Source organism: Bombus fervidus, chromosome 2, assembly GCF_041682495.2.
Source record: "Bombus fervidus isolate BK054 chromosome 2, iyBomFerv1, whole genome shotgun sequence".
Taxonomy (NCBI): domain Eukaryota; kingdom Metazoa; phylum Arthropoda; class Insecta; order Hymenoptera; family Apidae; genus Bombus; species Bombus fervidus.
The window spans coordinates 8,245,923-8,272,721 of NC_091518.1; the positions used below are offsets into that span (position 1 = coordinate 8,245,923).

Consider the following 26,799-nt stretch of genomic DNA (forward strand, 5'->3'; position numbering starts at 1 on the left):
AATAGATGCTTTTATTTTACTGTTATATAAGTTTTTAAAATATAAAAATAAAAAGTCTTGTGAATATTTAAAAATTTTACGTAATGCAATATACTTTCATTCGAAAATTTCGTTTTCTTAACTTAGAAGTTAGAAACTGTATTTTGTGTCTCATGTCGTAGTTCTAAGAACTTAAGCTCGAGCCCTAGTTTATCGTACTTTGAAATGGCAGATCCCAAGAGCATAGCACAATGAAAAATAGTCTTAAAGTTATATACTCCCGAGAATCATGTAATTTTAACACGTTCCTTATATTGAACAGTAGCAATTAATGGTAGTAACTATTGCTAACTGTAATTAGTCCGTTTGTAGCATGTAACCAATTGCATTTATTACACTATGTTCTTAAAAAATAGTATGAACAAATATTTAAAAATTATCAATTACAAGTATATATATGTCGAAGATGAAAGGACACAGGGCCTTCCCCTTGGAATTCTTTGGAAGATTTCCCAACACTGTCTTTATAAATTAAACCGATCTTTATAAATCTGTAGTCTTCACAAATCTTTATAAATTAAACCGATCTTTATAAATCTTTAGTCCTTATAAATCTTTGTGAATTAAACCGATTATAATTGTCCGAGATTTGCGATAATGAACTTGGGCTTAAGGCGACAACTAGTCGTTGAACATAGCCGCGGTCACGGGATAAACCTTTTACCTAACGGAGGTATAGAATTGCATAGCTCTCCTCAAAAAGAAATAGTGATACCAACACCAAACAGTAAACATTCCAACGGCCTCTGCCCCGTGGGTCGCCACACACAGATCCTATTCTTCAGGCAAGATGATTGCCAGATGTCGATGCATCATCATTCACAGTATATGTTCAGCTAGCCTGAGGATCCGCTATGAATCTTAGGATTTCGTTAACTAAGGTCCTTCAAATTGACAAACAGTCCTTATCCTAACAGTCTGTGAATCTGTCACCTACTATGAACGGGAAGATACGGGAGATCTGCTTTCCTCACGAACGAACGCTTTCCGCTAGCAACTTTCTTTCAATGGCGGCTAGCATCTTTCTCTAACCACCAACATAGAAATTTTTTTTTATTTAGCAGAATATTTACGATCAATTCTTATACAGAATTTTAAGTAAATACATAGAAATTAACCAATTAACAGCAACGTCCATTTCCCTCACTTTCTGAACGAGGGTTGTCCTCGACGAATCCGATGATCTCGTGCCCTGAGACACACTCCATCATAGTTTTCCTCTGCAGCATCACCGCGACGGAACACACATTCTCTCGTGCGATCTGATCAGCAAGAAAAACAACGTCCTTACGATCAGTGGATATTTCACGTTTTTAGCAAAGAGTCCGACTTAGACTTTGGAAGAAAGTACATTCGTTATCCCGTTAACCGCGGATTCGTTATTGAACCTAAGATCATTGTCATTAGTATCTCGAATATCTAATTACCACGGTTACTTGTCAAATTCTGTGATAATCATATTTGTACTAGTAGATATCTTCTCTATTGCGTAATAACAATGTCTAATCCAAATGAAGATTCGTTACACGCAGCTAATCATAATGTTAACCCGACATATATATACCTGCTTTCTAAATAAGAAAAATATATGTGTGTGAGGTACATTTATTTAGAGTATAATCATAACTCATACTATATAAATATTTAATATAATGCAATGACATTACATATCCCTACAATTATTTTATTCTTCTAATAAAATGTTTTTTAGGTTTAATTATTTCTTGTTTTTTATGTTACAAATATTTCAATTTATATTTTGTAGACTTACCATTTTTTCCAGTTTGCAACCAAATTCTTTGATTTATAATGAACGATGGATTTTAAGCCGGTATTATTGCCGAGAACTAGTATTGGTTCGTGTTGACTTCCGTTTGCTACGGACGACTCCATTTTATTATAAGCAATGATTGCTACAATGTCTTGTTGAAATTCGATGTGAACGAGAAATAGTCTGTAAATGAATTTAAACACATAGTTAATATAAAAAATACAATTGTGCGAAGTATCATAAATTTAATTACAAAATATAGAACTCCCTCACCTGTGATATGACCTAGTTGTAAGATCATTTGTAGTTAATTTTATGCAACCACCACCTTCGAAAGAAAACTGGCTACAAAATTCGAAGCTATTTACATGTAGCATTGGCATTTTATTTTCAATATTTACAACATTTTTTAATACTCGAATAACATTCTTCCTCGTTTCATAAACATATTGTATCGGTTCTTTTGAACACTCATTTCGATCGTTTTCACTTTTCGGTTCTGGAAGTTGAGGCGAGGATGTAAATTTCATGTGCGGTATAGGTACTGAAATTTGTGGATTTTGCAGGGATAAATTGTAAAATGGTTTGTGTTTAAAATATTTTCCGTCCTTTTCATATACTGCCTGCGTAAAATATGTGCATTTCAGTTATAATATATTCATGTAATAAATTCAGTTTGTTAAAAATAATGTGAGACATTTAATATACCTCACCACAGCGATAATACAAGCTACCACTGCCACGGCAAAATGATGTTTTGAATACTTCTTCTTCGTAGATAGGTACATGAACATATAAATAAGGAAACAATTGTGCCCAAAATAGATCTTCTATTTCTTGGAATGTCTTAGATCCGAAAAATTCGTGAGTCCAACCTGGACCAAAAATCGCAACAGAAAGTCCTTCGTGTCGTATTTTTTGTAAAGCCTGTAGATTATAATGGTTTAATGAAATATTAAATGACTATATGCTACAATAAAATAAGTAATATTGTAATTACATATGTTGAATTAAATCCACCACCACCAGGACAACCTCTTCCCCAAATATCAAGTCCTATATAAATATCATGAATATCTCTGCTGTGATTTTTGGCAAGTGCCAAACTGTTTTCCAATTTTGATTTCGTCCAGTTATAATTCAAGTAAATGCCATCGCAGTTTAAAAAGAAATCTCTGAAATATTGTATTTATAACATTAAATAAAATTTACAAACAGAAACAATTGTAAAAGTATAAGAATGTAATAAGCTTACATGTTTTTACTATTAAGCTCATTTTGCCAATTTAATTTTCCTTCATTGGTTACGCTATCATACCATATAATTTCAGAATTTCTAATTGCTTCATGAATATTTTCTGTCAGATATTTTACGAAATAAATTAAATTATTAACTTGCTCACTTTTAATGGTATTTTCAACATTTAACAACCAGCCATCAAACTTATAAAATTTGGCAACAAGTATTAGTGCATCTGCGAACCTTCTTACTTCTTCCTGAGATTCAAGTATAACATCCCAGATACCTTCTCTTTCTGTAATTACAGTACCAAGAACTTTTACACCATGATTATGTGCTACATTAATCCATCCAAAAGGTGGCACAGTTATGAAATGATGACTAAAATACACAAATGTATCGATAACACTCCAATGATAAAATAGGTAAGAATCATAAGATTCTGATCCATATATAAATCTGAAAAATCACGGGTATATTATGTATAATATATGAATTAAGAAATATAGTGGTTTCTATATAGTGGTTTCTATAAATATTACCTGTCTTCTAGGTAACCGCCTTTCATATCATGACAAAGCAATGTTCTCGGTTGTACTTCTCTATCCAATTTTTCTAACTGCATTCTTTCTGCGCTTACTTCTAAACCACTGTACACATAATCGGTTGAATCTCTTAGTTCCTTAATTTCTGGCCATGGTTTTAAATTACCCACGTTATCAAATAATTCTTTTAAGTTTTTGAAAGGTTGTGACTCTGTAACTTCGGTTGTCATCTCTCTGATTTATACTGTTCTACAGACCACTTCCAAATAGTTTTTAATTCATTAACTCAAACAAAGGTTTTCCTTCTTATTTGCATCACCGGAAAAGTTGTAATCATACAGAGCATTGATAGTGTTCACATCAAACGGAACTAGCATATCAATTTACGTCTCATGATTTAATACTATTATCTACCAACTGCTAATGAGCAAAAAAAATGTTCATTTCTCTATCTGAAACAAAATATATGAAATAAAATTATGAATTTATAATGTGCGTATATCAATATTTATATGATTGTTTCAACTTTAAAAGTAATACTCTTATTTACAGAAGTATATATTCTTTAATATTTTGCAAAAATTATATCGAAACAAACAATTTGGAATAAACATAACTAAGTAAATACTTTAACACGTTATATTTAATTAAATATTTCATTAGATTCGCTTAGAATTTAACACCTAACCTTTACGTCTAAAATATCAAATTAGTATACGTCAACGTTACTGAAAAGCATCTGTTACTCTTTCTCATTCTCTCTTTCAATTATATTTCTCCTGCTTCCGTTTCATGATATTTATAACATTTCTTAGTTCAGGTATAAGTAACTTTTTCGTAATTTATAAAAAATGACATTCTTTTTAATTATCGTATACTATTAATCCATTACATATCTTGTTGTAATTTAACTTTTAGTAATTTAAGATATGTGCATGTACAAAGTAATTCTGTTCCTAAGAATAATCATTTATTATTACGATAATACTAAAAACTTAAATTAATTACTGTTGTTAATTAATTTTCAAATAACGTAATGCACAGCCATACACAAGTCATACAAGTTATACTTATGTCCTTCAAGTCACCGGAAATAAATTTTAAATTTTATATTATATATTAATATATATTATAGGGAGAAGCACTATGCAAAATAATAATGTTAAAGACATACATGTAATTTATTAATATAGATACTTACTATATACAAAGCGTTCTCTTCAAAGATAATATGACGACTACCAAACGATCGACGGCAACTCAACGCATTTCTGGTACTGATAATAGTAGTATAGTTACAAGAGCTGTGTATCTATGCCCAGCTACGAAAAATTGGCAATCGGTGCTTGGTCTCGCGGCATGTCGCTTGTCTCATGGGACATACAATGTATCGCCTACGGTCTACGATGTGAATATATTAATAAACTTAACAAATTTGTTATTATTTTCTCTAGATAATTTTTCTCCCTCAAGATTCTGAGGAAAGTACTGAACTGTTTGACTCGTTATCAGTGTTGTCAAAAGTTCATCATTTATCACCTTTCCTACTCCGTAGTCAGGTTTTTCAAACTAAGACCGGCATCAGACAAGCGGTTTGTGTTGTTGAATATATGGTACATTTGTATTGTACGTGCGAGAGTGAGGGAACGTATGGCACAACCACACACAAGTATGTATCCCCTCCATAGTATGTATGTGAGCGTTGTATGATAGCCTAGGACTCCGTTGAGAAAAAACAGAGAAGTGCAGTGTGAAATCTTGTGCCCTAGGTCTCTGGCGAGTAGCCCACATGGCGAGCAGTTACGTGAATATTAGAATAAAGTTCTTTATAATACCTCTCCAAGTCCTCTCCATACTTTAATAGCCGTAAATTGGTGCAATAGCGCCACGCAAATTGAAAGAATAAGGAAATACATATATATGTATCCTTCTTTTGTGAGACAGAAGAGCTTGATTTTTTTGGTCTTCCAACGTTGCCGTCTGAAGTGTGCTTTCCATTTGCGACTAGCCACGCGATTATAAAATCCATTGCCGAATATGGCACAATTTTCATTCGTACTACCGCGATTAAGGATCGCGCACGACTGTAAAGTTGCGACTTACCGCGACAAGTCAATCGCCTACGACTACAAAGTATATGGAACGTGTACGTGCTATATCCATAGCCAGAACAATCGCGCGGGACTAAACGTCATTTTGCTGCTAAAAGTGTGGGGACTTTTCACTAAGGACGTCTTAATATATAACACTATTAACTTATAACACTACATAACATTATTTAGTTATAATATATAATAATAATACTATAATAGTATATAATATTATAATTTATAATACCCTTAATATAAATAATTAATATTATAGTGATAAAAAATGACAAAAACCCAAAATTTAATTATTTTATTTATATTATTCAGCTTTTCCAAAGTTTTTTCGTTCAGTACTAATAGTTTCTCGACATAAATAGGTTACTATCCTTTATTAGAAATGCTATAACAGATTGATTAACGTGTTAAAAAATGGATCGTTCTATTAAAAAGAATATAGCTGATCTTTGTTCGGTGTCGCGCGTGATACTAGCCAGAAATGAAAAGAAGCTGTGAGACGTCCTTATTCCTTATCATTCTACATGCGTCGTGCAGCATCATCAGGTCGAGTTATCGTCACACGCGCATGTTTCCTAAGAATCAATCAGAAGAATATCAGGATCCTTATCGTGAACCGAAACTACAACATAAAGCCAAATTTACACCTTTTCACTTTGGATAATCTGTAAGTAATATACGTTTTACAACGGTTTGTAATATTTCTCAATTATACAATTTGAATTGCATTTCACTATCGTTACTCCTAAGATGCTCAGCTGGTCTCTGACTCGATACAAAACTGTATGTTCACTGTCACGGAGAGGAACGGCCCTCCTACGAATATTCTATTCGAAATAAATTGATATGTATTCTGATTGTATAATATAATCGAATATAATCTGATTGTATTAGAAACAAATTCTTAGTAGAAACATTTTTGTATTATATGATTCGGAACGATATAGATTAGATTGTATAGATAATATAATCTAATTTACAAAACAAGCAACTTTATAACTTTATAAACATCATATCGATTAAATAAAAAAAAACGCGAGTTTTAAAAAATTATTTATCATACGTGAAAAAGTGTCAGTAGAAAATTGTAGATAATAAAATTATCTATGAGACTCGTTACGTAACAATAAGCTCAATTTTTATGTTATACATTAGCAAATAGTGCAGACTTTTTTCTTAAATCGTTTATAACTAAAACCCAAAGTTAAAATTGTCATACAGTATTGAGGTTTTATGGTATCAGTCATATCAAAATAGGATACCAAATTTCAAATCGATTCGTTTGTTAGTTTTTGTAAAATCAATTAATTAATTTACGAAACGGGAAATTTTTAATTTGTAAGAAAAATATGTGAGTTTATCTTAGTTCATGCTCCAAGCTTCTACGCTATGTAGAAGACTTATAGTATAGATATGCAAGTGTAAAAAAATGTTTTCGTTCAAAGGCATGGCTAAAATACAGTGATAATTATTTTTATTTTGTTGTTAAATACAATAACTTTTGCAATTTACATTCTGTCGTCGTGGGACTTGCTTTTATTGATTTCTGGAATCATTCCACGTAATTTAAAGAAAAAGACGTTTTTCTAGGATCGATTGGTTCCAAGATGGGTTTTTTTTTTTTTTTTAATGGTCTGCGCTAAACTAAATGCAACGGGCGTTGTTCTACAGTTTATGACTTATATTATGCGTGATTTTCTTTTCTTGTTGGTTGAATGCCCATAAAGCATAGAAAAAGATTTATAAAACTTTTTCATTTTCGCTGCGGGCTGTGTAAAAGTTCCATATGTAGTTCTTGCATTGACTGTGCGAAAACTACAACTCGTGGAAAAGGTCGTATTACCTATACAACTATACAATTAGGGAGACGTTTCCCGTTTTTAATTTGAAGTTATCCAAAAAAGTCGGAAATGGTTGGTAAAATCTGTTTGCTTGTGCATCGTTATTTAAAAACCAAAAAGTAGTAATTAAACTTTTTGTATTTTTTATCTATTGAGGGTTATTGTTAAAATTACATTTATTGTTACAAATCTGTATTTTCGCGAATAATAATTTATTTCTATATGTAGACGTTTGAAAATTATGTTATTACTTATGTTATTAATTATTTTATTACATTAGAATTATATTATTATTTAGTTTAATTTACTTCAAAATTTAACCCTTATTATGTTTAATTAAACCTGTAATATTTCAGACTGGTGAAATGAATTCAACCAGTGTAGTAGTATAAAAACTGTGGCTTTCATCCTTCACATTTACTGTAGATGACACATCTGCGATGATCATCCTTATTTCCATGATCATTTTTAGAATTCGCTACGTCTTAACTCAGTTGTCATTGCCAAGTTTAAGATTATAAATATCAGTAGCCCGATAACTCTTGAGAGTTACGAGATGCCTCGACACATATCATTATCTGTATAGAAGACGCGACACTAATATGTTATTAAATTTAAACAATTTGCCTTATGAATATTCTTGTGATATTGTAATAATATACGACATATATATTTTTGAATTGAACGTATCGTAAATATCTAATTTTAGTGTAATGCTTTATTTGATGTAACAAATCTGTTTATCTTATTTTTATCTTATTTGTTTATCTTACCTTATTCTTTATTTTATTTTTTCCGGAGACAGTATTAATAATATAAATTAATATAACAATGTTAAATGATTTATCTCAATTCTATAAAGTAATTATCCAAAAGCACAGTTTTGCGAAACAATCTAATAATGGAAAAACCATTGGTTGTTGACGTGATATATATATATATATATACGTAATAATAGAATAACTATTACATCGGAGGTGTTTCTTTAGAATTATTGAGTCAGAAAACTTGCCTAGTTTATTCAGGCAAATAGATATATAATACGGGAAATTATTCTATGCAAAAATAAGTCAAAAGTGAGAAAATGTAGAATAACACTTTTTCATTTAAGTTTTCGTTTTCGAGAAAATACGATTTGAACATATTGAATAAAAGATTGGCCTGGTATATGTATATTTGACAAATTTTCAAATTCGACTTTCTCGAAAACGAGATTTCAGACAAAGAGAATGTTATTCTATATTCTTTATTTATTTTCGCATGTTGAATAATCTCCTATCAATTGTTTATTTCTGTCCAATGGAGAATCAAACTTGTATACATATGTACTTGACACGCTTTTAAGTTTTATTTTCTCAAAATCGAAACCTCCACGTAATATTGTTATTCTTGATTTCCATATTATCTCGGGTCACAGAATTTCCCTGACTTTACACGGATTTAGAACCATGACGTATATTACACATATATAATATAGATAATATAAGGATAGAGTGAAAATCGAAAGAAAATCGACATACCGTAAGATCTTCCTTTATTTAGCGTACAACCCTTTTTAAGAAGACAGGCGATCCCACGGATACAAGACAGACACAACGGTTTATGGAATGATTGGAAGACGTACGAGAAAAACGAACTGCCATGATGGTCCCGCGTGATCTCGTGATAATCCTACTTACTTTTCCCATTCGTTTTCTATTTTTTGTATTTTCTCTTTAATGCAATCTCATGTTTGAATTTCCAGGGGATAGATTGTTCTAGGACGATAATACACAGATTGTTCACGATTCCCTCGAAAAGTGCCGCAGTTAAAAAATAGTAGTCTCGATTCGTTATTCCACAGTGGTCACAAAACATTCGAGATCATCCTGTTTTCTATTTCGATTATCGTTAAAGGTAATATCAGTACAGGCCGTGTTATGATGATGCGATTACGCTGGTTCGTTAACGAATGTGTATGACAATAAACTTGAATCATTGCAAGAAGCGAACTCGACGATAACGTTCGGAACGTTGCTTGATTTTCTATGGTTTAGGTACACCTAATTGAACGAACGCTCGTAGAAGTTTACGGCAAATCTTGCGATAAGATGTCGTATCTTCTTCCTATATGTATAGTAAAACTTTTAGACAAAGTTACCTTTTGAATGTATATATCACATTGGATCTCTACCTAACTATGCGACTAACTATGAACAATTAACTAGTCATCGTAAAAGTATAATTACAACTCTTTGCTTTTCCTATTTGATTCTGCATGATAATCGGTGCTACCGTAAGATCGTTAACTATTTGTACGCTGAGATAAATTCTCTGTATAATCAAACGTATCTGTGACAACGTGCTTGAAGATAGATGGATCATTTTTTAGGTTTTAGGATAATATTATTATTTGATATGTTTATCCTGATAATTATTTCCTTGTCTCTATTCATTTTATTCCTTTCATTGCCAAACGTATATAGTACACATGATTGCCACCATTATTGCTTACAATTTATCAAGTAAAATTTATAATAGTAACATGGAAGAAATCTACTAAAGTATGTAATAGAAATGAAATAATGTTAAACTTATGGCTAATGTACATACATATACACATAATTATAGAGAATTCATCTTTCAATGAGTTGCAAGTAATTTTTGGATGACACGATACCCTTTTATTTTTTTGCTCTACAATTCTTCTTACCATAGTTTCCAATTTGAATCTCTATTACATATAATTAAAAATAACGTACACGTATTGTAATCACAGCAAAAATGTATACATACTATCAACTTTATAACAGAATAAACGAGAAGCATTCGAAACAGGTGGTCCATCTATCTCCCAATATTACATTTATATTAGCAGAATGCGGAATTATTTTTTTCTCAAAATAACTCTATTGTAATTTGATTGTAACTGGACTACTGAAACATCGGAATTACACAGAAGAAAACGTACTGTGAAACGAAGAGACGAATTTATATCTACAAAAGGTGCACAGCAATTGAAAACGCTTGGGTATCCTACTCCTATATATGTATAATTTATATGTATACATATATTATATGCATAGTTACGTACAATAATTATCTCTTGATATTTGGTTCCTCGTGTATGCATAAGTACGTGTACGTGTACATGTATATATATAATATATATATATGAATATATAATATTTATATGTATGTATTAAATCAATTAATTGTGCATGTTGATCCATACAACACAGAATTCCATTTTGTCTCCGTCATTAAAAGGAATATATATATGTATATATGTATATATATAGTATATATATAGTATATATATAGTATATATATATATATATAGATTAGGAGGCTATTTAATACTAAATTCAATCGGCGAATTACGCTACCGATTTTTATTAAATATTTTTTTTATCGCTCCATATGTAGCAGAAACATCGTTCTACGAAAAATCTTCTTTCTTCATCTTATAACGTGGTTTTACTAATATACGTATCGTAAGTGATTAATCTGCACGTGAGATTAGGAATGTCAGCTATCCTCGAGAACTCACTCCCATTCTATGCTTCTGTTATTTAGACATTCGTTAGTTAATTCTTACATTAAATCGTTTACTATGCTAATCGATTCGTCTTAAAACTCTGGTATTTTCTCGCTGATAGTTTATTCATTCATGATATGATGAAAATGTACGAGATGTTCGATCTGATTGACACGAACTTTGCATTTTTGCCCGGTGAATTAAAATTTAATATTAATTGAGCATATGTTTCGGATACGTATACAATTAAATAATATTAATAAAATAATTTTGCTAGAAATTTTAGTTTCGACTGTTACGATTATTTAGATATATTTATGCCTGTAAATTGATAAAAAATTATTTCTTAATTAAATTAAAAGTCGTTATTCATTTTACAATAGAACTGTGTGAAATGTATAATATTCCTTTGCAACGGTATTAACATTTACATACTTCCCCACTAATGTTCGCAGCCAAACAAAAAATATTCACTTGTTTAATAGAATAAATATTCTTATAGGTTGTAAACATAAATGAGTAATGAATTTAAATTTAGAATTTCAAGAAATTTCTAAAATTATTCAAATTTATTCAACAAAAAAGAATGTCTTTTTCATTAATTCAGATCTACAATAAAACAAGCAAACAATAAAATTTTACAATCAAGTATTATTGAGATCTTTAATAAGTTCTTCGATTTTAGATTTTTATTAGCGATTTGAAATTTTTCACCTTGCTAAACAAACACGGAACATGATTTCTCGCCGATATCCAATTTCCAATATCACCGAAACAGAAGCAAAAAGCACAGCTGGAACAATATTTTATACACAGTAGAGGCTAGATAGATCAGCTCGTGCAAAGATCGTTTCACCAGATTGCCAGCTTGCGAGCCACAAGCCAATTGAGTTTGTTCAATAAGCTTTCTGAACGTCTCGTACAGGTCATGCTTTCTTCGTAGGGGTAGCAGGGCATTGCCGTCCCTACTATTCAAGCTACAAGGCCGAACGTATCGACCGTGAACAGGATATGGCTACGTCTCGACTAGAATATGACGAAAGATATGAATGACACGAGTATCATCTATGATCTTATGACGAAGATCCAGAACTATCCAAGCTCTGTAACGCTTCTTCTCTTAAAACGGGTACTCGATCCCGAGACCGAACAGGCCGGTTTTCTCATACCCGACTTATTAATTCGTACGTTGTAGGCCGACGTCTACAGAATTATATAGTTTTGTTCATCGTTTGTGTATCGTTAACATGGTGGGAAGTAACCGCTTCCATTCTCGTAACGCGTACAAAATATCGTACAACAGACGAGAGAACTACAACGATCCCCCATTTAGAGAATTAAAACGCGCGGGACCTATCGTTCAAACTTGCGTTCTAACATCTACGGGTGTCTACATAGAAAATGTGTGGCCAAATTGACCGAGAGTTCTCACTTGATCACGATACTTAGTGACGATCGTGGCGACGATTCGTCAGTATGAGGATAGATCGTCGGTAGGTCGTTTTATAGAAAAATTGTACCGCTCGAGGATCTATCCTGATGCGCAAATCTCGACTTTTTCCATCGATGAAAGAGGATTATCAAACGCAAGATGAATAAACGGAGCATTTTTTTCAAAACGGAGTTTTTTTCTGAGACTAGTTTTTCGAAGTTATTCGAAGAATTAAAATGTTAGAAATAAAAAGGAAGTATTAGGAATGTGAGTTCTCTTAAGGAACGAGTACTTAATTGCTATTAATCTATCGTTTGGTACTTTCGTGGCGCTGGAGGTTCTTGCGTGAGGAACATTTTCTCAAGATTCGTTAACGTTTCTTAGGTAATAGTAAGTTTTAGTGGATGGTAAAAATGGTAACAATATTAATCCTGATAAAGAAATGCAATTTGTAAACGCAGTACGATTAGATAGAATTTGTTCGTAATTAATTGGTATTTAAACGGATTGTTTCTAAGATCCATCGTTTGATAAATTAGGCCCACGCTAGTGAAACGTTTAGAAGTTCTGAGGGTAATAAATTACAGTTGGCTCGTAAATGTTGGAATAGCATCCTGGCTTAAAGCTGTCTATCGATCTCATTAAATCACTAAATTGAACATAAATATATTATTTGGCTTGGCCTGGATCGATTCATGCTACTGATCATTACGACGATAACTCGACGATGTTGAAATCGAACCTTGCTCTCTCTTTAATCATCGTTGTAATTTGTAATAATATATTTTTCTTTGAAGTCAAGTATTCTTTACTTTTCTCATACATAATTATATATATCTAATTCCCGTCTCGTTTAATTATTCAAGTATGTGAAAAGAAAGTAGTTAAGGTTCCTTTTGTTTCATTATCGGTAATCGATTTTTCAGAGTTTTCTTTTTCTCTTTTGTAGAATTCTTTCAAGCGGAATCGCGTTTCAAACAAAAGGAGAAAAGCTTAAGGCTTGAGAGAACACGAATAAGAAGGTATATAAATTAAACTAATTAGTACTTACAGATCCTTCAACCGTGTAATCACTTCCCGGTCGAGAATATTTTTCTCGTTGAAATCATGTAACTTTTAATATGTTGCGAGATGCGTAAAAAATGCTTTGACAATTCTTTCCGTTTGTTAAAAACGTCGATCTCGATCCACAGATAATATGTTTTTAATAAGAAAATCATTCCATACGGTTGGAGGATCGTTAAACGTTCGATTACTTGCGTAAACTGATGTTTAAAACGCAATGATCGTAGAGATATGTATCAACATATTGTTGATCGATACGAAAATAATCGTGGGAGAAATTGTATTCAATTTTTACTCTACAATACAAATTAATTATTTACGGTTAATATGTATACCAATATGTTCCTCAAAGTTTATAAAAAAATTATTTCTACAATTATTACTACTAAATTATATTGTAAATAACATAAATAAACCGTATAACTACTAGTATCACTTTTAATATTTCCTATCATTAATGTATCGTTATATTTCTAATGGAATAAATTTCTAATAAAATCTAATATTTAAGATTTTATCTATTTTAAAGTAATTCTCAAATATAATTAGTACGAATCATGGTACAAAATAACCAATCTTATTTTTCACTATATTCCCAATTATAGCAATCATATTGTTACAAATTATTCATAAATCATCAATAAATTTTACATGCTACAAAACACATTCGTATACTCCTACTCGAAAGTTTGGAGCATGCTTTGCCATTTGGATGATACAAGCTTTTTCGTACACCTTTGTGAGAAATAAGAATACGACAGTTGTAATTTTACTTTTTAAGCGTGATTAATCCACTATAGTTTCGATACTATAAAAAGATAATATTACAGATAAGATAATTACTTATTTAAGGAATTCATTATTTCTCTTAAAATCCTGACCCACTTTCATGAAAATTAAACTATGATTCACGTATGTATACAATACTAACTCTTCATTCGCCATTTTCAAAATCAGAAAAACCACATAAATTTAAATAATTCATTTTAACGTTAACGTAATGATTAACATTGTTTGATCTTCACGTATAATTCATATCGATCAACAAATTCCGAATAAAAAAGAAAAACTTAATAGGTAAAGGCGAAACTCGTCGAAGACCGCGATTACGCGAAAGTCGAGTCTCTCACGAGTCACGCGTTCGAAGATTTCATGGAACAAGCGATAATCGTTATTATCGGATTCTTTAGAAGCTCTCGTCGATTCCCCGATCCCTGGCAAGGTTGAAAACTTCGAAATCGCCATCTGGTGCGTCCGGTATATCTGGTGCAACTGGTATCTCGGGTCGAAGGGCCACGCAGTCCCGTGGGGAACACTCGACACGGCCCTCGGATCCGCAGCTGCACTCAATGCAGTTTCCGGTCGAATGCGGAAGTACCTCGCCCTCACGGTATTCCCTTCCTGTAATCAGAATATCGTGTCCGTTCGGACACAGTATTTTACATTTCTCTTGGATTTTTCTCTTGGCCTATCTATAAGTTGTTTGAAAATACCAGACAATTCTACGCTTTCAATTCTCGATTTTTGTTGTTTATTATACAATGGTTCAAGAGAGTATTAGGAGAGTACAAGGAGAACGATATGTATTATGTGATATGTAAATGTAGAAATATATGTTTGTATGACAATAGTCTACAGACGGAGAGTAAGGATGCGAGTGAAAGCGTAGATAGAGAAGGATTAACGAAGAGGGTGAGAATGTGAGAGAGGGTGAGAGAAGATAAGAGAAAGATGTAAAGCCGAAGGACCATTCTAACTGCTAAGCGAGAACTATGTACAGTGTAAATCTTTTATTATTGTATAACTTTTGTACATTGTACAAAAAGTAAGCGTAAAAACCATCTTGGCATGACTATACACACCAGGATAAGTGAAGATTTGTAAAAAGAAGTTGTGCACAGTTGATCTTGAGTATGATTTTTAGAGCTAAATATTTTTTATTTCAACGTATTCCGTTCATTACGAGGAACGGAAGTCTCAAAGGAACCATGGTAACCAAATGATCTCATCTTCCGGAAAAAATGTTAAAGTTTTAATAATTCTTAAACTGGCTTCACTCACAATACGTTTACATCTATATTCGTATTTAATGAGGAAATAGCGTGCTATTTACGAAGCAGTAGAACATTACAGATTAGCTCGTTAAATATATCGGGATACAAGAATAGTGGAAGATCTCTGCGTGCAAAAAGCATTCCGTGCCCGCATAAATAAACATCTTTTTCTTGAAGAAAGGGTTATTTAATATCCATGGTTCCTTTGAGACTTTTGTTCCTCGTGATGAGCAAAATACATTGCAGTAAAAAAATTTTGACTGTAAAAGTCATGCTCAAGGTCAATTTTGTACCGATCCAAATTTCCACCGATCCACGGTGTGGAATCATGCTACAGTGGTTTTTGGATCTACCTTCTATACATCCTATACATACAATAAATAATAAATATTTTTTATTCGAATAATACGATAATACAAATCGTCCGTGTAAGGACTTCGTGGCCTCCTGGGGGTCCGCGGACCACAGGTTAAGAATCTCTGGTCTAGCATATTGATACCAATTTAATCTCTTTATTATTATATATGTATTGTTTTATTATTGTATTCATAGATTATCTATACATATATATGTGTCATATGTATGTATATGTAAGTCTATATATGTATTCATTTTTGACAAAATTCCTCCACTAAATATTATTCAAACTTATCCATCCCTAGGTCAACATTTCTAATGTCAAATCGATATTTCCACATTACAGAAAACTAATTTATTCACGACAGAAATTAGTTCTAATTTCCCTTACATAATTAAAATCCATGTTATGAAAATTCCACTACGTTGTGAGTATGATTTCGAAAATGCATTATTGTTTCAAAAATTAAAACATTTGACAGAAACTCCTCAATTTTCTATACTCTAACTTCAGCTTTATGCCTTAATCTCGCCTTTGTTTCGATTGAGAATTTAATATTTTAAGAATACATTAACGGTATAATTGGAACGACGAACTACGTATATTAACATATTTTCACCAAATTTTATGAACTTTCTAGCGACAAAAAAAAGAAAAAATAATACGAATCAGTGAAAAATGAGGCAGAAGTCATAATAGAAGTAAAACACTCCGGTGAAACGCGAGTTTGCACAAAAGCGAGTTAATCAACAACACACTCTCTTAATATTCCCTATAGGGGAAGATGTGTTCATATCTATAATTAATTAAAAGAAAGGTTGCCATTTGATAATTAGTCCTCACCATATTAAAGATAGTATTAAAAAATTTGTCAAAAGAAATTTATTACACGATATGTACACTGCAATGAATTATTAATCTTTTTATGTTTTCAACTTTTTTAAATGCATCGATTTTATTTGCGATGACAGCGTGTTATAGTATTTTTATAGCAAATTATACGATGAAATATATTAAAGCTATCCGTTTACATTATATCTCAAAAATTATTGCCGCTCATTTTCGCCGTGGTATTTAGTTGTCAACAGGAGATTATGTTCGTATGTCATGCCACATAAAAGATTGTATTCTGAATCTGTATAAATTGTTTATAAACTACCGTTTAATCTCTTGGTAATAACAGTTAAAAAAACAAAGATTGGCGACCAAAAAACTAAGATAAACGAACCTAGAAGAAATAATAATGAAAATTACTTTTATGCGTATTGTCGAGAGAAACATGATGCAAACTAAATGAAAATTGTGTATGATGTATAAGATGTGGATTGGTCATATGATAATTGCATTGGCTGCGCATTTGAACTCGATGATTTTCAGTATTATCGTCCTATATCCTATACGAAAAAGAAGCAACTTTTTTGTATCGTTAGCTTCAATGTAATGTTTGAACTTTCGAATTCTTGTAATTTTTTGTTAACTAAGAAGATACTCGATAAATACAATTTTGAGTACACAATTTGTTTCGTGTGGACTAAAAAAATTAGGCGTTATATATATACGGTTTAATGCGGAGTTTCCATACAAACTTTCCTAAAAAGATACAGAGACATGTTTGGGTTTTTGAAAGCTGCGTTGTCCGTTCTTTCTCGTCTAATCCTCTGCTTTCTTTCTCTCACTTCCTGGAATCCGGAATATTTATACATCTGCACAACTTTTCTACGAAACGATTAGACATTTCAAGAAAACACGTAATCAAATAGTTATTCTCTTACGTACGGTGACTACAAAAAGTATTTACGCGTATCCCTATTTTCTAACGAATCGTTTTCCTTTTTTTATTAATGTTTATATCTTATTTTCGTGGTATCAAACTTTTGTAGTCATATTGAAGATGCCATTGAACGATACGAAATTTAAACTTAATTCGTTTGTAAATGCTACACTAAATACAATGGCGTGCTAATATTTTTTGTATTCGTTGTATTTTTTCGTGAAAAACCGTCCATACGATGCGAAACTAATTACACCGTAATTCTATTTACTTCGAATAGTGGCTATCTAGTCGATAGTTTGCGGCCGTGTAAAGAACCGACTTGAAACAAACTACGACTGATCTATTACCCATCACGAGACACGTAGTTGGTACAGGCTGCAAGGTAGTCGAGTAGGTCGCGTTAATCTCCGCGTATCCCTGTTGCTCGACAGAAGGCTCCTCCGCCGGATCACCGGAAGCTTCCAAACTGTCGACGGCATCCGTGCTTCCCTCCAGCGACGGCGTGTAATTACTTTCTATCGTCGTCGATGGGAGGAACGAGGGGCCGGCGGAAGGATCGGTGTTCGGATTGTAATTCTGCCACCAACAATATACTTCACCGGCGACGCACAGACAATGAGAGTTCGGGTCGTACGATGGTATCTGGAACGGAAAGAGAAAATTCATACGTTCAGTCTCGTATGATTGTATGCCATGTTATATCCTTGTGTGACACGACGCCACGACAGTTGGATAAGGTAGTTAGTACGAATATACGTTGTTAGAGACAGATATGTCTTTTTCAATTTCAGCTTTTTTACGGGGATGTTGAAGAAGCTATATTTTAGTAGGGTTATAGTAAGTGAAACTTTGATATTGCTACGTCGTTCTATATGAAATAATTGATTTCAGAAATGTGTAAAATTGTTCAAAATTTAGTGACAAAAAATGCTGTTATATATTTATTAGATTTCGATTTAAAATTTGAAGTTAAGTGAACGCAACGTGATCGATGTTTTGTCAGTTCTTTTTTTTTTTTTATTACAAAGAGATGTATTATGCACTGAAACAAAGCATAAATCAACGTCAAATTTCGGTCTGTTCTTTTTCAGAAAACTGTAGATTTTAAAGCAATGTGATAAAAGTTGTTTGTAATATTTTGCAGAAGCTACATTAGGAGGAGAGATAGCCTGCAATTGATGTGAGGTGATGGGTCGTGATAATGATAGGAAGAAACACTTGCGTATGCTTAACAATATATGTATTTATTATGATATACTCGACTAAGTTCGACTTCTGGTCGATGCGTTTTAATGCGAGATACAAGTTCGGATGATGATTGCTTAAGATGCCGAGGAACTCTGATCAATTATTGCGAACTACCAACTATTGACTCGGACCGATGTGTAACGACTGACCTTCTGTCACGATGATGCTGCAAAGGAAAACTGTGATGGGGTGTGTCTAAGGATGCGAGATCATCGGATTCGTTGAGGAAAGCCTTGGTGTGGAAAATGAGGGAAATAGACGTCGCTGTTAATTGGCTAATTTTGTGTTGGTGGTTGGAAAATGATGCCAACTGCCCTTGAGAGAAAGTTGCTAGCGGGAAGCATCGTACGTGAGAAAAGCAAATTTCTCGTATCTTCCCGTAGTAGGTGATAGATTTAGGGACTGCTAAGAGAAAGACTATTTGTTCCTTTGGAGAACCTTAGCTAAATAAATCCTAAAATTTATAGCGGCTTAGGCTAACTGAAAATATTCTGCGAGGATGTATCGACATCTGACAATCATCTTATGCGAAGAAGAGGGTTTTTGTGTAGCGAACCACGGGATAGAAACCGTTGGAAAGTTTACTGCTAAGTGCTGCTACAGATGTGAAAAAATTAGATTGGGTAATGCAAACATTAAAAATGCATCAAAATATTGTTAAATAAGGATTAGCGATATATAAGGTCAAAACGTGTTGATTCTGTTACAATGGTCAAAATGTATTGAATGTATTCAATTTGTTGTTCCTTCCATTACGACGGACGACTATAGTGGCTCTCTATTAAATGCTATTCATATATGTACGTACTATACGCGATTATAGTCATTCGTCACAAAACGTCGCGCTCCGCCGCGTCATTTAGGACCATTTTTGGTTGAACGACTAAAAGCCATTCCAACTTGATTGAAAATGTATTTAAATGTGCGAATTTGAACAACCTAATTATAAGGTTCATCGACTTAATCGTTCGTCCAAAAATTGCCTAATGCAAACAAGGTTTTAGATATATATGTCGGAGATGAAAGGACAACGGGGCCACCCGTTGGAATTACTTGGAAAAACCTCAATAGCATTCACGAAATAACCCAAACACAGCCATTCGAAACTTGAGACAATGAGCTTGGGCTCGAGGCGACGACCGGTCGCTGAGTGTAGCCATGGTCACGGGATGAACGTACCGCCTAACAGAGATATGAAGTTACATAGCTTTCCTTTAAAGAATTGACCGTACCGGCACTTGACAATAAAACATTCCAGCGGCCACACACAGACTCCATTCTTTGGGTAAGATGGTCGCCAGATTTTTTTTTTTTTTTTTATTTGTTTTATTAAATTTTTACAATTTGTCCAGAAGGACATTTGGTAAAATGTTATAGCTTAGAGAATAAAAGAATAAAAAATAAAAAAATAAAAATAAATAGAAATAAATAAAATATAGCATGTGGATGGTTACCCCCAGCGGGGTTCCATCTTCTAGGTTTCCTATTGCATCTCTATTTCGAGGTCTGCGGGATGCTTCCTCTTCAGTCTTCTTTCTATTTTGGTTTTATTTGTTTCAGCAGCCAGCTGGTTTGGGTGTGCTGCAAGTCTTTCTTTGTACTTTTTTGCGTATCTAGCGATTTCCTCTTTGACTGTTGGAATTTTTAGATCTTTTCGTAGGTCTTCATTTCTGACGTACCATGGAGCGTTAACTATTGTCCTTAAGATTTTTGCTTGCTCTATTTCTATTTTGCTTATGTGACTCATTGCTGATGTGACGCCAGATGCCGACGCATCATTCGCAGTTTATGTTCAGATAGCCTGAGGAACCGTTACAAATCTTAGGATCTGGTTAATTAAAGTCCTTTAGATTGGCAAACAGTCTTTATTATATCAGCCCGTATATCTGTCACCTATTGCGGCAAGATACGGGAGATCTGCTTTCCTTACGTACGACGTTTCCCGCTAGGAACCCTCTCTCGAGAGCGGCTAGCATCCTTTTCTAACCGCCAACATGGAGATTAACCAATTAACAGCAACGTCTATTTCCCTCACCCTCCGAGCGGAGGCTTTCTTTGACGAATCCGATGACCTCGTGCTCTTAGGCACATTCCACCATAGTTTTCCTCTGCAGCGTCGTTGCGACGGAAAGTTATTCTTTTTCTTACAGTCGCATTAGTTAGATACCTAGTGTGTTTGTACGATCAGTGAATAATCTACGTCTTAGTAGAGAGTTAATCAAGCGATCCTCGTATCACGAGGAGTAAGTCGAGTTTGACTTAAACTTTGAAGTAAAGTAGATCAGTTATCCCGTGGGCCGTGGATTCGCTATACCGACCCCACGATCGTTGTCATTATCGTTCGAGTATCGAGACCGGTAGTTTATCTTGTATTTGTGACAATAAAAGATATCATCGATTGTACACCGACGATGAGCGACCCTGGCGCAGATTCTTTACACGCCCCAAACCCAAGTGTTAACCCTAACCCGACATATATATATATGTAATGTTGTAATATTTTTGGAAATCAGGCAATCGAGTCGTGAAAACTCAAGAATCGATTTTCTAAAGTCTTCTTCCGTATCTCCTAAAATCCCTGCTTCTAATCCCTCTTCTCTTTCTCCTTCTCTTTCTAGCTCTTAACTTGCTTTTCATTTTCGTTGTTCTCCATCTTCGCTTCTCGAAATCCTGTTTTATTCTCCTTCCTAAGTCCCTGTCCTTCTCTATTTATATCGTTCGAGCGACTCCCAGTAAACACAGGCAAAGTCAAACCGTCGGTTGGTGTCCTAAATTCTATAGAATTTACATATATATATTACAGACGAGTATAATCGCTCGCGACAACAATCAACACTATGAGCATCTAGATTCACTGGATATTGAATACGTAACACTCATTTACAGAAATAGCAAACATATGTACATTTGTCGGTATAATATATCAATATTTCATCCACAGTTCATTTGTTTTCTTCTTCTTCCATTTTTTTTTTACCGTAAGAACTTCGCAATATAGATCCACTTAAGATCCATTTATACGAAAACGTATAGTGACCGTGCCATGTTCGGGCGTTCATGCGTTAATATTTGTTGTATCCGATTGGATGTATCCGAGATGAATGTGCCAGTCAGGTTGAAGTTATACACGATACATCATTATATTATTAATTATTATTATATTATTATATTACCTATAAGAATAAGGTACTTTTGGACGAACAAGAGGAAGAAATGTACCAACAAAAGGAGGAAAGATTTTGGTGTACATCCGTTATGACAAAACCGTAAAGAGAAAGGAGAATTTCATATTTATAAACAACTAATAAATTACGAACAAGAGTTTTATGGATACTCTAGAACGATACAGCATTCTTTTAATATTTTACCGAATAAAATCTAATACTTTCTTATTTACATCTGACAATCTTTTTTAAGGTTTGTTTCGCGCCACCTCCTTCCCCGAATAGTTTCAATTAATACAAAATTAATCTGCGCAAATTTTGAACTCGATTGGATAAGAGGAAATGGTACCCTTAGGTTCTTAAATATTATAATTATTACTTAAATAATTATATAATTGTATTCGATTATCTTGTAATCTTATTATTCCCTTACTTTTGATTATAGCAAAAAGTTGTAGATTTAGACACGACGCATCTTTTATATTCTACTATTTTTTTGGCATGATAAACAGTTTCCGAAAAAAAACATTGGTAACTGTAGATTGTACAACACATTTTGACAAATTTGTTCATAAATTTTTATAAAAAAATTTGTTCAATATTGAAATATGTGCGTATATATAAATCAATGAAATGAAATAACATAAATTCTCAAAGCATGAAATTTTGACATCATTCACGTTTTAATTATTAAAAGTTCAGTTCAGAATTAGCATGATTGCAGAATAGTAAAAAGATTATTACAGTATACGAAATGTAAAATAGCTTCGTGAAAGGGACTGAAAGAAATTAATTAGATAAGAGGCAGAAGGAATTAATGGATAAAACCTTAAATCCGATGTATAATAATACTTGTATAACTTTTATGATTTCAGTCTAATTTATATTTCAGAAATGTTCTTCCTTTTTTTTTCAAAATTAATGAAATGTATGGTGCGATTAATTAAATATACAACAAATAAAAACTGAACTACCTATGAAATTTTAGCTTTTTCTGCCCGTATTTTAATTGGGAATGGAATTTTTCTTCATTTCAAGGAATATAACAATATATATATTCAATTTAGTTTCATCCACATTGGAAGATATATGTATGTGTTTTAGTGCTTCGTTGAAGATCTTATTCGAATGTGCTTGTTAAGATTTAACAAGGTCTTGTTTTACATCTGCTAGAAGCTTATTCGTAATGTATTATTAATTAACCTCAATCCTGCAAATCTGCTTCGTGCAATTCCAATAAAATGAATTATAGATACAAGCATCTAAATAAGTAATTTCTTTTACGCGAGAATAAATAAAAAAATTGGAAATGAATTGTTTTCTGTTTTAATATACTTAAACATAATTTGAAAAGCATACGAGACACGTTACAATGGCTATAGTAGTTATATATTCCATTTTCATAATATAAAATATTTGTACTCATATGAAAGTACTGTTAAATGATATTTAATATACTTGGATTTAATTAATTAGTATATCAAATGTTATAATAAATACAATGACGTGCCAATACATTTTATGGCCGCTGTAAATTCCAATAATCAATACTTTATAATAATTATATAATCAAAGCAACTGAACTTTTTCAACCATTTTTGACTCAATCGCATTTTTCTAACATTAACAAACATATCAAGATTGAGAAACATATAAAAAAAGTTCTTACTAACACGTTTTACTATTTCCCGTTTCAATTTAATGGTAAACATTTTCTTAAAACATTGCGAACCTTATTTGATTGCTAATCGGACCAAGATAGAAATATAAAGGTTTGAAGATATCACCAATTTTTCTCATTAAGAAAGAAAAACGCATAAATTAAATGAGTAAAACAATATTTCCAAATAGCATTGGAGGATTTCCCTCAATTCCCACGACACTTTTAAATTTGAAAAAGCATAAAACATTTGAAAATCTATGGAAACGAATGTACATACAGAGCTTAACGAAACGGCTCATATTTTCTATATACACTCGACGGTAGAAAAAGGTCGCAGAAAAAACGAATAAAAAGAACGCGATGAGTCGGCGAAACATGTCATTAATTACTATACACGCTTCGTACCTAACGAAGAAACGTGAATCCGTCGCGACGGCGGCGTTGCCACTCGAAGTTCATTGGAAGTCGTCCCCTAGGTCCTACATTAATTAATAATGTCAAGGCTTGATATGACATCGACGAGCAAAAGAACGCTTCTAAAAAAGGTAGAAAAAGAAAGAGGAGAGAGAAAAATTGAGTAAACATCAAAGAAAACCATATAGAAAAAAAGCGGAAATGATCATGTATAGGCTGTTGATATTTATACAAATTCATATTTTTATGAATATAATTAAGGAAACGAAACGTAGGCAGAGAACTGTTTCACGTATTAAATATCATAAGAAGTATTTTATTAGGCAGTTTCGAAAGTTTATAACGAAATTTAAGAAAATTTTAAAGATATTATACTTTCATTATAGAATTAGCGTATCATTAAGCGGCACATTCTATAATACTTTGTTATTTTTCTGGATAGCTTTACGATTTTTTTTGTGATGTAAAAAATATTTTGGAAATGTCAAGATACGAATAAAATGGGGTAAATTCTCAATGAATACCTTTGCCTATTTTTCATGGAAATAATATCTTTTCTCCTTGCTGGAAATCACACTGTTTCTATTACCCAGAAATATTGCTACAAAAAGATATCTGTAATCGACACATTTTTGACGTCTAATTAAAAAAACTGCTTGTCAAACAGTATTTTGCAAAATTACGTAATTTTTTTTATTAGATAATTTTCTTTAGATCTGATAAATATATGTAATATATAGAATACATCATAAATACATCAAGCTGTAGAACATATACTTACTCATTATGTAAAATGTGGAAATGTCAAAAGCGCTAGGAATTTTTCAAATATTTTCGATATTTTATATATAATAACTTTTGCACCTTTAAATTTCTTATAGATGGATAAAAATGTGTACTGTACTGTACATGTGACGTTCGAAACTTGAGAGAGGCCTCGTCGGAAGAAACGACACAAAGAACAGAAAAAAAAAACAGTAGCATGGCAAAAGAGGGTGCAGAGTCAGACGAACGATGCGAGGTGATTAATTTCACCGGAGAAATTCGCGATGCAACGACGACTTTCGATCTATTCTCGCAGGTATCGCTCGATAACGCGCCTATTAATTGGATACCGATTCCTATCTCAAGAGAGACATTGTTACTCGTATATAGGTGTCTCGGCGATATTTCCATGGAATATTTACGAGACGCGTTGCGAATATTTACGAATCGTGACTTTTATGCATGGTTCGGAATTTTTCACGCGTCCATTCCATCCTTTGAATTTTACGATATGAAACAATATCGCATTTTGACAATGTCTCAGAGTACGATACGTATACTATATCAGTGTTATTTCCAAACTTTTGCATAAATATTCGAACACTTGAAAATTATTGCAGACATCAAGATAATGCATACGAAATGCTGTTTCTCTAAAACTTCAATTTAGCAAGCAATATTACTAATTATGAAATTTTCTCATATCGTTAAATATCAACAGTATTATGGATGAAGAAATTTCTTATAAATCACGTACATTGAACGTTAGAGAGATTTATAACGAACACATTGAAAGTTCATTATTGGTCATCATAGATAATCGCTATGTTCGTATGATCCTGTTACAAAAGTTCAAAATGGAAAGAAGAACATGAAAGTTGCTAGAAACAAACCTAGTATATTAGGAAGATTTTAACACTTTCTCTACATCACTCAGTCAGGTCTTTAACACAAAAAAGCTGTAAATGAAGAAAATTATAACAGCTGTATTATAAGAAATTCTATCTTAAAGTTGGTGATTCTTAAAAACCTGTAATAACGAAACTGAATATTCACCGAGAAAGTACCTTGAATGAATTGGAAATTGACTTCCACAACATTTACGTGCAGTTAAAGGTTGATTTGAAAAAATGACGTTTCATATGCACCAATCGAATACGTAAAATATATATAACTATTTCAAATGGAAATTTTTATTTTAATTCTGTCGGATTTGATTTTTGAAGAGAATGTTTTATTAAACGGAATATTCTTTGCTACCCACAAACGCATATTTAACAGAACGCTTTGTACTTATTTTTTGCGGATTATGTAGCTTGTTACAAAAGTCACGTAAAAAAAGCATGGAATTGTCATCGGCTTACGTCGATACAATATTTAAACAGCCTATTTCAATAAACTTTTGCCCCTGATTTTATTTCAAATAACCATATACTACTAATAGATATCGATATAAACAATAGCCAAAATCTATTGGTATCTATAAATGAAAAAGCAACAATAGAAAATGAATAGATGAAAACTGATACTGCGATGTTATCTGAGTCAAGAGCATCTGTTCATTATCTGGATCTGAGAGTGATTAAAATATGTGTTCTTAGCAGGGATCGAATGAAGCAGTTAACTTTTATAGATAAAAGTTGTTCTCTGAACTTCCAACTTTTCAATAATGTTTTTCTGCTCTACGTTAACTTTATACCTTGACATTCTAATTCTGTTGTAAAAGTTCTGTTGGGATAGTCATTTTGTATGGCGTTAACAAAAGTTCTGAAGGGTCATATACCATTTAACAGATATTTTA

General features: G+C 32.6%; 2 protein-coding genes across 2 annotated transcripts in view; both read right to left on the reverse strand.

Moving 5' to 3' along the window:
* The window catches only part of Engase (cytosolic endo-beta-N-acetylglucosaminidase), a 44,406-nt gene extending 39,944 nt beyond the window's left edge, over positions 1–4,462 (reverse strand). The window contains exons 1-7 of the mRNA XM_072022034.1: positions 4,284–4,462; positions 3,593–4,047; positions 3,066–3,509; positions 2,811–2,985; positions 2,519–2,737; positions 2,084–2,433; positions 1,811–1,993 (exon numbers count right to left, since the gene is read on the reverse strand). Coding sequence (XP_071878135.1) covers positions 1,811–1,993; positions 2,084–2,433; positions 2,519–2,737; positions 2,811–2,985; positions 3,066–3,509; positions 3,593–3,825 — 1,604 coding nt within the window. The 5' untranslated portion in view covers positions 3,826–4,047; positions 4,284–4,462. The remainder of the gene's footprint in view (positions 1–1,810; positions 1,994–2,083; positions 2,434–2,518; positions 2,738–2,810; positions 2,986–3,065; positions 3,510–3,592; positions 4,048–4,283) is intronic.
* A 4,596-nt stretch (positions 4,463–9,058) lies between these two features.
* The window catches only part of LOC139998180 (uncharacterized), a 233,148-nt gene continuing 215,407 nt past the window's right edge, over positions 9,059–26,799 (reverse strand). The window contains exons 3-4 of the mRNA XM_072022520.1: positions 18,092–18,386; positions 9,059–14,959 (exon numbers count right to left, since the gene is read on the reverse strand). Coding sequence (XP_071878621.1) covers positions 14,745–14,959; positions 18,092–18,386 — 510 coding nt within the window. The 3' untranslated portion in view covers positions 9,059–14,744. The remainder of the gene's footprint in view (positions 14,960–18,091; positions 18,387–26,799) is intronic.